The 11,252-nt window shown below is 56.5% G+C and overlaps 1 protein-coding gene across 1 annotated transcript in view; it reads right to left on the bottom strand.

Annotated features, from left to right (window-relative positions):
• Positions 1-34: 34 nt before the first annotated feature.
• LOC121365352 (structural maintenance of chromosomes protein 1A-like) overlaps positions 35-11,252 on the bottom strand; it is a gene marked incomplete at its 3' end in the record, with an annotated part of 14,722 nt that continues 3,504 nt past the window's right edge. The window contains exons 2-9 of the mRNA XM_041489447.1: positions 10,264-10,383; positions 9,873-9,981; positions 7,841-8,044; positions 5,298-5,536; positions 1,726-1,984; positions 784-924; positions 616-698; positions 35-242 (exon numbers count right to left, since the gene is read on the bottom strand). Of these exons, the coding sequence (XP_041345381.1) occupies positions 35-242; positions 616-698; positions 784-924; positions 1,726-1,984; positions 5,298-5,536; positions 7,841-8,044; positions 9,873-9,981; positions 10,264-10,383 (1,363 nt within the window). The remainder of the gene's footprint in view (positions 243-615; positions 699-783; positions 925-1,725; positions 1,985-5,297; positions 5,537-7,840; positions 8,045-9,872; positions 9,982-10,263; positions 10,384-11,252) is intronic.

The raw sequence follows: 11,252 nt of genomic DNA, 5'->3' as shown, positions 1-11,252 counted from the left end.
GTCAGTTCTGGGTCAGTTCCTGGGCTCCCCTCACCACGGAGCCGGGGTACAGGCGTTTGATGCTGTCCATGATCTCGGCCTTGCGCTGCTGCCGGCTGCTCTCCTGGCGGTCGATGCGAGCGTCCCCGAGCTGCTCCATCACCTGGTTCAGCTCCTTGTTGATCTCGTCGATGCGCCGCTTGGCCAGCTCCACCTCCTCGGTCAGCTCGCCCTCCAGGCGCTTCTGCTCCTCCAGGGATTGTCTGGGGGGAGAAAAGGGCGTTTGGGGGGAGAAAAAGGGGATTGGGACACCCTGGGGACACTCCAGCCCCCTGGGGACACTCCAGCCCCCCTGGGGACACCTTGGGGACACTCCAGCCCCCTCTGGGGACACCCTGGGGCCACTCCAGCCCCCTGGGGACACCTTGGGGTCACTCCAGACCCCCTTGGGACACCCTGGGGACACTCCAGCCCCCTGGGGACACTCCAGCCCCCCTGGGGTCACTCCAGACCCCCTTGGGACACCCTGGGGACACTCCAGACCCCCTTGGGGACACTCCAGCCCCCCTGGGGACACTCCAGCCCCCCTTGGGACACCCTGGGGACACTCCAGCCCCCTGGGGACACGTCACCCACTTGCTGGTGGCGATGTACTCCTCGAGCTTCTCGATGCGCTTCTGGTTCTCCTCGATCTCCCGCAGCTTCTGCTTGATCTTGGCCTGGGCACAGCGGGGACAGGGGGGCTCAGGGGGGCTCCGGGGGGCTCGGGGACGGTTTGGGGACACGGGGGGGACCCCAGCTCACCTCGGTCTCCACCTTCTTCCTCTCCTCCAGGTCCAGCCGGTCCTGGTCGGCCTTTTGGTCGCGGTTGAACTTCTCCAGCTCCTGGGCCAGCGTGGCCGCGCGCTTGCTGGCCTCCTCCTTCAGCCGGTGGTACTTCTTCACCTGGGGGGGGACAGCTCACCTGGGGGCTCACCTGGGGCACAGCTCACCTGGGGCACAGCTCACCTGGGGTCAGNGCGCGCCCGGGGGGGGGGCTCCCCTGGGGGCTCACCTGGGGGTCAGCTGGGGCAGATCACCTGGGGGCTCACCTGGGGTCAGCTCACCTGGGGGCTCACCTGGGGAACAGCTCACCTGGGGGCTCACCTGGGGGGGTCACCTGGGGGCTCAGCTGGGGCAGATCACCTGGGGTCAGCTCACCTGGGGGCTCACCTGGGGAACAGCACACCTGGGGGCAACTGGGGTCGGCTCACCTGGGGGGGCTCATCTGGGGAACAGCTCATCTGGGGGACTCACCTGGGGCAGCTCACCTGAGGGCAACCTGGGGGCAACTGGGGTCAGCTCACCTGGGGGGGGCTCACCTGGGGGTCAGCACACCTGGGGGCTCACCTGGGGGGCTCAGCACACTTGGGGGCTCACCTGGGTCAGCTCACCTGGGATCCACAGAACCCTCCTAACCTTAATCCTCACCCTTCCCAAATCCCATGGGATCAGCACACCTGAGTGGGCTCACCTGGGCCAGCTCACCTGGGCCAGCTCACCTGGAGCTCCAGAGAGCCCTTCCCAAATCCCATGGCATCACCCCATTCCTGGTTCTCCTCCAGGGTCAGGTCCCTCCCAGACCCCAAACCCCAAATCCCATGGGATCACCCCATACCTGGTTCTCCTCCAGGGTCAGGTCTCTGCCCTGGCTCTGGCCCTCCTCCATCCCTCCCAAACCCCAAATCCCACGGGATCACCCCAAACCTGGTTCTCCTCCAGGGTCAGGTCTCTGCCCTGGCTCTGGCTCTCCTCCTCCATGCGCTCCTCGAACTCCTGCCGGGATTTCTCCACGGACAGCATCTCCTTCTCCAGCTCGTCCATGTCCGCCTTGCGTTTCTTGTACTGCTTCTGGGCGTTCTGCAGCGACTTGCGCGCCGCCTCCAGCTTCTTGATCTTGTGCGAGGTGTTCTCCTTGGCCTTGATGTACTGCGGCCGCTTCTGGTTCAGCTCCGAGTCCTTCTCCCTGCCGGCCACACGGGGGCTGGGACTTGGGCCTGGATTGGGGCCTGGGCCTGGCTTTGGGCCTGCTTTGGGCTTTGGGCCTGCTTTGGGAGTTTGGGCCTGGTTTTGGGCTTTGGGCCTGGCTTTGGGAATTTGGGCCTGGTTTTGGGCCTGGTTTGGGAGTTTGGGCCTGGCTTTGGGCCTGGTTTGGGAGTTTGCGCCTGGTTTTGGGCCTGGCTTTGGGGTCTGGGCCTGGCTTTGGGCCTGGTTTAGGAGTTTGGGCCTGGCTTTGGGCCTGGCTTTGGGCCTGGTTTGGGAGTTTGGGCCTGGCTTTGGGAGTTTGGGCCTGGCTTTGGGACTTGGGCCTGAATTGGGGTTTGGGCCTGGTTTTGGGCTTTGGACCTGGTTTTGGAGTTTAGGCCTGGTTTTGGGGTCTGGGCCTGGCTTTGGGCCTGGTTTGGGAGTTTGGGTCTGGTTTTGGGTCTGGTTTTGGACCTGAATTGGGGTTTGGGCCTGGTTTTGGGCTTTGGGCCTGGTTTGGGAGTTTGGGCCTGTTTTTTGGCCTGGTTTTGGGGTTTGGGCCAGGCTTCGGGCCTGGCTTCAGGCTTTGGGCCTGGTTTAGGGATTTGGGCCTGGTTTTGGGCCTGGCTTTGGGTCCTGTGCCTGATTTTGGGGTTTGTGCCCGGCCTCGTTTTCTGTGCCTGGTTTTGGGGTTCGGGCCTGGTTTGGAAGTTTGGGCCTGGCTCTGGGGTTTGGGCCTGGTTTTTGACCTGCTTTTCGGGTTTGGGCCTGGTTTGGGGTCTGTGCCTGGTTTTGGGATCTGTGCTCAGTTCTGGGATCTGTGCTCAGTTCTGGGGTTTGTGCTCAGTTCTGGGATCTGAGCTCAGTTTTGGGATCTGAGCTCAGTTTTGGGGTTTGTGCCCGGCCTTGTTGTCTGTGCCTGGTTTGGGGTTTGGGCCTGGTTTGGGGTTTGGGCCTGGCTTTGGGCCCGGCTTTGGGGTTTGGTGCATCCTTCCCTTCCCATGGAGACAGGCTGGGAGAGCTGGGATTGTCCAGCCTGGAACCACCTGGTCTGCAAGGTGTGAAGGTGTTCCTGCCCATGGAACAGGAGTTTAAACCTGGTTTTTAAATATTCCCACCCAAATAATTCCAGATTTTGGAGCCCCCTGTCACGGAAATAGGCTGGGAAAGCTGGGATTGGGTGAGATTTTGAAATCCCTGGTCTGGAAGGCGTCCCTGCCCACGGAACCAGAATTGAAACCTGGTTTTTAAACATTCCCACCCAAATAATTCCAGGTTTTCCCACCCAAATAATTCCAGGTTTTGCCACCCAAACAATTCCAGGGTTTTGGAGCCCCTGAGCCACAGAGACAGGCTGGGAGAGCTGGGATTGTCCAGCTTGGAACCACTTGGTCTGGGAAGGTGTCCTTGCCCATGGAACAGGAATTTAAACCTGGTTTTTAAGTATTCCAACCCAAATAATTCCATGTTTTTGAAGCCTCTCTGCCATGAAGACAGGCTGGGAAAGTGGAGATTGTCCAAGATTTGGAACCCCCTGGTCTGTGAAGGAGTCCTTGCCCATGGAACCTGGATGGGAATTTAAACCTGGTTTTTAAGTATTCCCACCCAAATAATTCCAGGTTTTTGAAGCCCCTCAGCCACGGAGACAGGCTGGGAAAGCTGGGATTGCCCAGCTTGGAACCACCTGGACTGGGAAGGTGTGAAAGTGTCCCTGCCCATGGAACCTGGTTTTAAAGTATTCCCACCCAAATAATTCCAGGTTTTGGAGCCCCTCTGTCACAGAGACAGGCTGGGATTGTCCAAGATTTGGAACCCCCTGGTCTGTGAAGGTGTCCTTGCCCACGGAACCGGAATTTAAACCTGGTTTTTAAACATTCCAACCCAAATAATTCCAGGTTTCTGAAGCCCCTCTGTCATGGAAACAGGCTGGGAAAGCGGAGATTGTCCAAGATTTGGAACCCCCTGATCTGTGAACGTTTCCCTGCCCATGGAACTGGAATTTAAACCTGGTTTTTAAATATTCCCACCCAAATAATTCCAGGTTTTCCCACCCAAATAATTCCAGGTTTTCCCACCCAAATAATTCCAGGTTTTGACACCCAAATAATTCCAGGGTTTTGGAGCCCCTGAGCCACAGAGACAGGCTGGGAGAGCTGGGATTGTCCAGCTTGGAACCACTTGGTCTGGGAAGGTGTCCTTGCCCATGGAACAGGAATTTAAACCTGGTTTTTAAGTATTCCAACCCAAATAATTCCATGTTTTTGAAGCCTCTCTGCCATGAAGACAGGCTGGGAAAGTGGAGATTGTCCAAGATTTGGAACCCCCTGGTCTGTGAAGGAGTCCTTGCCCATGGAACCTGGATGGGAATTTAAACCTGGTTTTTAAGTATTCCCACCCAAATAATTCCAGGTTTTTGAAGCCCCTCAGCCACGGAGACAGGCTGGGAAAGCTGGGATTGCCCAGCTTGGAACCACCTGGACTGGGAAGGTGTGAAAGTGTCCCTGCCCATGGAACCTGGTTTTTAAGTATTCCCACCCAAATAATTCCAGGTTTTGGAGCCCCTCTGTCACAGAGACAGGCTGGGATTGTCCAAGATTTGGAACCCCCTGGTCTGTGAAGGTGTCCTTGCCCACGGAACCGGAATTTAAACCTGGTTTTTAAACATTCCAACCCAAATAATTCCAGGTTTTGGAACCAGAATTTAAACCTGGTTTTTAAACATTCCAACCCAAATAATTCCAGGTTTCTGAAGCCCCTCTGTCATGGAAACAGGCTGGGAAAGCGGAGATTGTCCAAGATTTGGAACCCCCTGATCTGTGAACGTTTCCCTGCCCATGGAACTGGAATTTAAACCTGGTTTTTAAATATTCCCACCCAAATAATTCCAGGGTTTGGAACCAGAATTCAAACCTGGTTTTTAAACATTCCTACCGAAATAATTCCAGGTTTTGGAACCAGAATTCAAACCTGGTTTTTAAATATTCCAACCCAAATAATTCCAGGTTTTGGAACCAGAATTCAAACCTGGTTTTTAAATATTCCAACCCAAATAATTCCAGGTTTTGGAACCAGAATTCAAACCTGGTTTTTAAACATTCCAACCCAAATAATTCCAGGGTTTTGGAGCCCCTCTGTCACAGAGACAGGCTGGGAAAGCTGGGCTTGTCCAGCTGGGGTGGGACTGTCCAGCCTGGAACCACCTGGGTGGGAATTTAAATCTGGTTTTTAGACATTCCCACCCGAACCACTCCAGCTTTTCCCACCCAAACCACCCCCGTTTTCGGGCTCTCCATCCCCAGGCCCAGGCTGCTCACTTGATCTCCTTCTCGATCTGCTGCTGCTCCCTCATCATCTTGCCCAGCTCCTTCTTGCGGTCCTTGAGCTCGTCCTCCACCCTGTCCATCCTCTTCTTGTCCTTGTCGATCTCGCGGTTCTTCAGCCCCAGCTCCTTGTTGAGCTTCTCGATCTCGGCCTCGTTGTGGAAGAGTTTGAAGAGCTGCAGCTGCACCTGGGCCCGAACCACCTCGTCCTTGAGCCGCTGGTACCGGTCAGCCTGCGGGGCACGGGCGGTGAGCTGGGCTGGGGCTGGCTAGGCCAGGCTCTGCCCAGGAGCTGCTCAAAGCTGGGCTGGGGCTGGCTAGGCCAGGCTCTGCCCAGGAGATGCTCAAAGCTGGGCCTGGCTCTGCCCAGGAGATGCTCAAAGCTGGGCTGGGGCTGGCTAGGCCAGGCTCTGCCCAGGAGCTGCTCAAAGCTGGGCTGGGGCTGGCCTAGGCCTGGCTCTGCCCAGGAGTTGCTCAAAGCTGGGCTCGGGCTGGCTAGGCCTGGCTCTGCCCAGGCTCTGCCCAGGAGCTGCTCAAAGCTGGGCTGGGGCTGGCCTAGGCCTGGCTCTGCCCAGGAGTTGCTCAAAGCTGGGCTCGGGCCGGGCTAGGCCTGGTTCTGCCCAGGAGCTGCTCAAAGCTGAGCCTAAGCCTGGCTCTGCCCAGGAAATGCTCAAACTCAGGCCTTGGGCCTGGCTTTGCCCAGGAGCTTTTGGAGCTCAGGGTCTGTGCAAAACCTTCCCAGCCCTGGCTCTGCCCAGAGGCTTCTCAAAGCTGGGCTTTGGGCCTCACTCTGCTCAGGAACTGCTCAAAGCTAGGCCTAAGCCTGGCTGTGGCCAGGAGCTGTTCAAACTCAGGGTCTGGGCTGGGCTAGGCCTGGCTCTGCCCAGGAGCTGCTCAAAGCTGGGCTGGGGCTGGCTAGGCCAGGCTCTGCCCAGGCTCTGCCCAGGAGCTGCTCAAAGCCAGGCCTGGCTCTGCCCAGGAGCTTCTGGAGCTCAGGCTCTGTCCAGACCCTTCCCAGCATTCCTAAAACCCTCCTTTCCCAGAATTCCCAGCACTCTCCAAACTCACTTTTCCCAAGAATTCCCAGCATTCCCAAAGCCCTCAAGCCTTCCCAGCCCCTCTTTTCCCACATTCCCAGCCTTTCCCACCTCCTCCTTCTCCTGCTTGGCCTCCTGGCACTTGGCAGCACAAAATCCTTGTTCCCCACCAATCCAACCATTCCCAAACCTTCTGTCCTGGGGCCCTGAGCATTCCCAAACCCCTCTTTTCCCAGGATTCCCAGCCTTCCCAAACCCCTCTTTTCCCAGGATTCTGAGCATTACCCAAACCTGTTTTCCCCAGGAATCCAATCATTCCCAAACCCCATTTCTTCAGAATTCCCAGCCTTCCAAAACCCCATTTTCCCAGAATTCCCAGCCTTCCAAAACCCCATTTTCCCAGAATTCCCAGCCTTCCAAAACCCCATTTTCCCAAGAATTCCCAGCCTTCCAAAACCCCATTTTCCCAAGAATTCCCAGCCTTCCAAAACCCCATTTTCCCAAGAATTCCCAGCCTTCCCAAACCCCTCTTTTCCCAGGATTCCCAGCCTTCCCAAACTTGTTTTCCCCAGGAATCCAACCATTCCCAAACCCCATTTTCCCAGAATTCCCAGCCTTCCAAAACCCCATTTTCCCAAGAATTCCCAGCCTTCCCAAACCCTCTTTCCCCAGATTTCCAAGCCTTCTCAAACCCCTCTTTTCCCAGAATTCCCAGCTTTCCCAAAGCCTCTTTCCCCAGGAATCCAAGCATTCCAAACCCCTCTTTCCCCAGGATTCTGAGCATTCCCAACACCCTTTTTTCCCAGGAATCCAGCCATTCCCAAACCCCTTTTTTCCTGGGACTCTGAGCCTTCCAAAACCTCTTTTCCCAGAATTCCCAGCCTTCCCAAACGCCTCTTTCCCAAAATTTCCAAGCCTTCCCAAACCCCACTTCCCCAGAATTCCCAGCCTTCCCAAACCCCCATTTTCCCAGGATTTCCAGGCATTCCCAAACCCTTTTCCCCAGGATTCTGAGCATTCCCAAACCCCACTTCCCCAGAATTCCCAGCCTTCCCAAACCCCCATTTTCCCAGGATTTCCAGGCATTCCCAAACCCTTTTCCCCAGGATTCTCAGCATTCCCAAACCCCTCTTTTCCCAGAATTCCCAGCCTTCCCAAACCCCATTTCCACAAGATTTCCATGTCTTCCCAAACTCCTCTTTGCCCAGGCTTCTGAGCATTCCCCAAACCTGTTTTTCCCATGAATCTAACCACTTCCCAACCCCGTTTTTTCCCAAAATTCCCAGCCTTTCCCACCCTCTCCTTCTCCAGCTTGGCCTCCTTGCGCTCGGCAGCACAAAATCTTTGTTTCCCATTAATCCAACCCCGTTTTTTCCCGAAATTCCCAGCCTTTCCCACCCCCTCCTTCTCCTGCTTGGCCTCCTTGCGCTCGGCAGCACAAAATCTTTGTTTCCCATTAATCCAACCCCGTTTTTTCCCGACATTCCGAGTGTTTCCCACCTCCTCCTTCTCCTGCTTGGCCTCCTTGCGCTCGGCAGCGATGTTCTTCTTGCGGTGGTAGTTGAACTGCGTGTCCTCCTCGGCCTTGACCATCTCCTTCTTGCGCTTGTCGTACTCGGGGGCGAGCTCCCCCGAGCGGCTGATCTCCTCAAACAGGGCCGTGCGCTCCTTGGGGTTCTTCATGGCGATGGACTCCACTGCTCCCTGAAAAACGGGGGCAGAAAGGGTCCTAAGTCCTGTCAGAAATGGTCCTAAATCCCTGCAGGGTCAGGGATCCCTAAATCCCTGAGAGGGATCCCTAAATCCCTGGGGATCTCCTCAAACAGGGCCGTGCGCTCCTTGGGGTTCTTCATGGCGATGGACTCCACTGCTCCCTGAAAAACGGGGGCAGAAAGGGTCCTAAATCCTGTCAGAAATGGTCCTAAATCTCCGCAGGGTCAGGGATCCCTAAATCCTAAAAGGGAATCTCTAAATCCCTGAGAATGATCCCTAAATCCTGTCAGAAATGGTCCTAAATCCCTGCAGGGTCAGGGATCCCTAAATCCTAAAAGGGAATCTCTAAATCCCTGGGGATCTCCTCAAAGAGAGCCGTGTGCTCCTTGGGGTTCTTCATGGCGATGGACAGCACTGGTCCCTGCAAAAACAGAGGCAGAAATGATCCTAAATCCTGTCAGAAATGGTCCTAAATCTCCGCAGGGTCAGGGATCCCTAAATCCTAAAAGGGAATCTCTAAATCCCTGGGGATCTCCTCAAACAGGGCCGTGCGCTCCTTGGAGTTCTTTGTGGTGATGGACTCCACTGCTCCCTGCAAAACGGGCGCAGAAATGATCCTAAATCCTGTCAGAAATGGTCCTAAATCTCCGCAGGGTCAGGGATCCCTAAATCCTGTTAGAGAGGTTCCTAAATCCCTGCAGGGCCAGGGGTCCCTGAATCCCTGGGGATCTCCTCAAACAGAGCCATGCACTCCTTGGGGTTCTTCATGGCGATGGCTGTCATGGAAAAATGGGAGTCAGAGAGCCCCAAAATCCCACAGGTGGTCCCCAAATCCTGCCAGGAGGGTTCCCAAATCCCCAAATCCTGGCGGGGTGGGAGATGCCAACAGAGAGGGGCAGTTCCAGGAGCAGTCGATCCCAAAGAGCCCCAGGAGCTCCTGTGGGTCCTTCATGGCACTCTGGGAAAGGGCTCAGGGGGTTCCTAAATCCCATGGGGGGTCCCCAAATCCTTGGGGGAGTTTGGGGGATCCCTGTGGGGAGGGGGATGGGGGAGACCCTCCCCCAAATCAACGTGGGGGGGTCTGGGGTCTCCCTCAGGGAAGGGGAGGGACTGACCCCCTCCTTCATAATCTCAAAATTATTTTTGGGGTCAGGAGAGTTCCTAAATCCCCATGGGGGGGTTCCCAAATCCTCATGGGGGGATCCCCAAATCCTCATGGGGGGGATCCCCAAATCCTCATGGGGAGGGCTCAGGGGGTTCCTAAATCCCATGGGGGGTCCCCAAATCCTTGGGGGACTTTGGGGGATCCCTGTGGGGAGGGGGATGGGGGAGACCCTCCCCCAAATCAACGTGGGGGGGTCTGGGGTCTCCCTCAGGGAAGGGGAGGGACTGACCCCCTCCTTCATAATCTCAAAATTATTTTTGGGGTCAGGAGAGTTCCTAAATCCCCATGGGGGGGTTCCCAAATCCTCATGGGGGGGATCCCCAAATCCTCATGGGGGGGATCCCCAAATCCTCATGGGGGAATCCCCAAATCCTCATGGGGGGGGTCCCCAAATCCTCATGGGGTGTCCCCAAATCCTCCTGGGGTGTCCCCAAATCCCCACAGGGGGCTGGGGGATCCCTTTGGGGTGGGGGAATGAGGGCGATCCCCCCCCAAAAACCATCCTGGGAGCCCCCAATTCCTGGGAGCACAAAAACCTCCCCACTCTGCTCCCCCTGAACCTACACAAAGCCCCCCAAAACCCCCTCCAAACCTCCCCAGAAGCCCCAAAATCACCCCCAAAAAACCCCAAAATCCCCCAAACCCCCTCCCCACCTGGAAGACGAGGAAGTTCCTGGCCTTGATGAGGATTCCCAACTTCTCCAGCTCCTCGCTGTACTCGCTCAGCTGCACCACGCGGTTGTTGATCTTGTACTCGGAGGAGCTGCCTGGCATGGGGGGTTTGGGGGGTCAGGGGGATCCCCCAAACCCTAAACACCCCAAAATGTGCCCCACAAACCCTAAATTGTGCCCCCACAACTCTGAAACCCCCAAAATGTGCCCGCGACCCCCCCCCAAAAACCATCCTGGGAGCCCCCAATTCCTGGGAGCACAAAAACCTCCCCACTCTGCTCCCCCTGAACCTACACAAAGCCCCCCAAAACCCCCTCCAAACCTCCCCAGAAGCCCCAAAATCACCCCCAAAAAACCCCAAAATCCCCCAAACCCCCTCCCCACCTGGAAGACGAGGAAGTTCCTGGCCTTGATGAGGATTCCCAACTTCTCCAGCTCCTCGCTGTACTCGCTCAGCTGCACCACGCGGTTGTTGATCTTGTACTCGGAGGAGCTGCCTGGCATGGGGGGTTTGGGGGGTCAGGGGGATCCCCCAAACCCTAAACACCCCAAAATGTACCCCACAAACCCTAAATTGTGCCCCCACAACTCTGTGACCCCCAAAATGTGCCCCCTTAGCACCCACACTGAGACTCCTCCTTCGCAGAGCTGCCTGTGCTGGGGGGTTTGGGGGGATTTGGGGGATCAGAGGGATGCCCCAAATCCTAAACACCCCCAAAATTTGCCCCCCAAACCCTAAACAACCCCAAAATATGCCCCCCAAATCCTAAACACCACAAAATGTACCCCACAAACCCTAAATTGTGCCCCCACAACTCTGTAACCCCCAAAATGTGCCCCCTTAGCACCCACACTGAGACTCCTCCTCCGCAGAGCTGCCTGTGCTGGGGGGTTTGGGGGGATTTGGGGGATCAGAGGGATCCCCCAAATCCTAAACACCCCCAAAATGTGCCCCCCAAATCCCAAACACCCCAAAATGTGCCTCACAAACACTAAACTGTGCCCCCCACAACTCTGTGACCCCCAAAATGTGCCCCCTTTGCACCCACACTGACACAGGTAAAGGTGTGGCCTTGGCCCCCTCCTCACAGCTGCCTGTGCTGGGGGTTTGGGGGGATTTTGGAGGATTATGGGGCTCCCCCAAATCCTAAGCACCCCAAAATGTGCTCCCAAACACACACCAGAACAGCCCTAAAACCCCCAGAAATGCCCCAAACGCCTGGAATTGCCCCAAAACCCCAAAAATGCCCCCAAACCCCCACCCTAAACCAGGCCCAAAACCCCTGCAACTGCCCCCAAACCCACCCCAAAATCCCCAGAAATGCCCCCAAAACCCCCAAATTGCCCCAAAACCACCCCAAA

The sequence above is a fragment of the Pyrgilauda ruficollis genome, unplaced genomic scaffold (genome assembly GCF_017590135.1).
Source record: "Pyrgilauda ruficollis isolate IOZ18807 unplaced genomic scaffold, ASM1759013v1 scaffold937, whole genome shotgun sequence".
Lineage (NCBI taxonomy): Eukaryota > Metazoa > Chordata > Aves > Passeriformes > Passeridae > Pyrgilauda > Pyrgilauda ruficollis.
The sequence above is the reverse complement of the archived record's forward strand: the minus strand, read 5'-3'. Positions and strand labels throughout refer to the sequence as shown.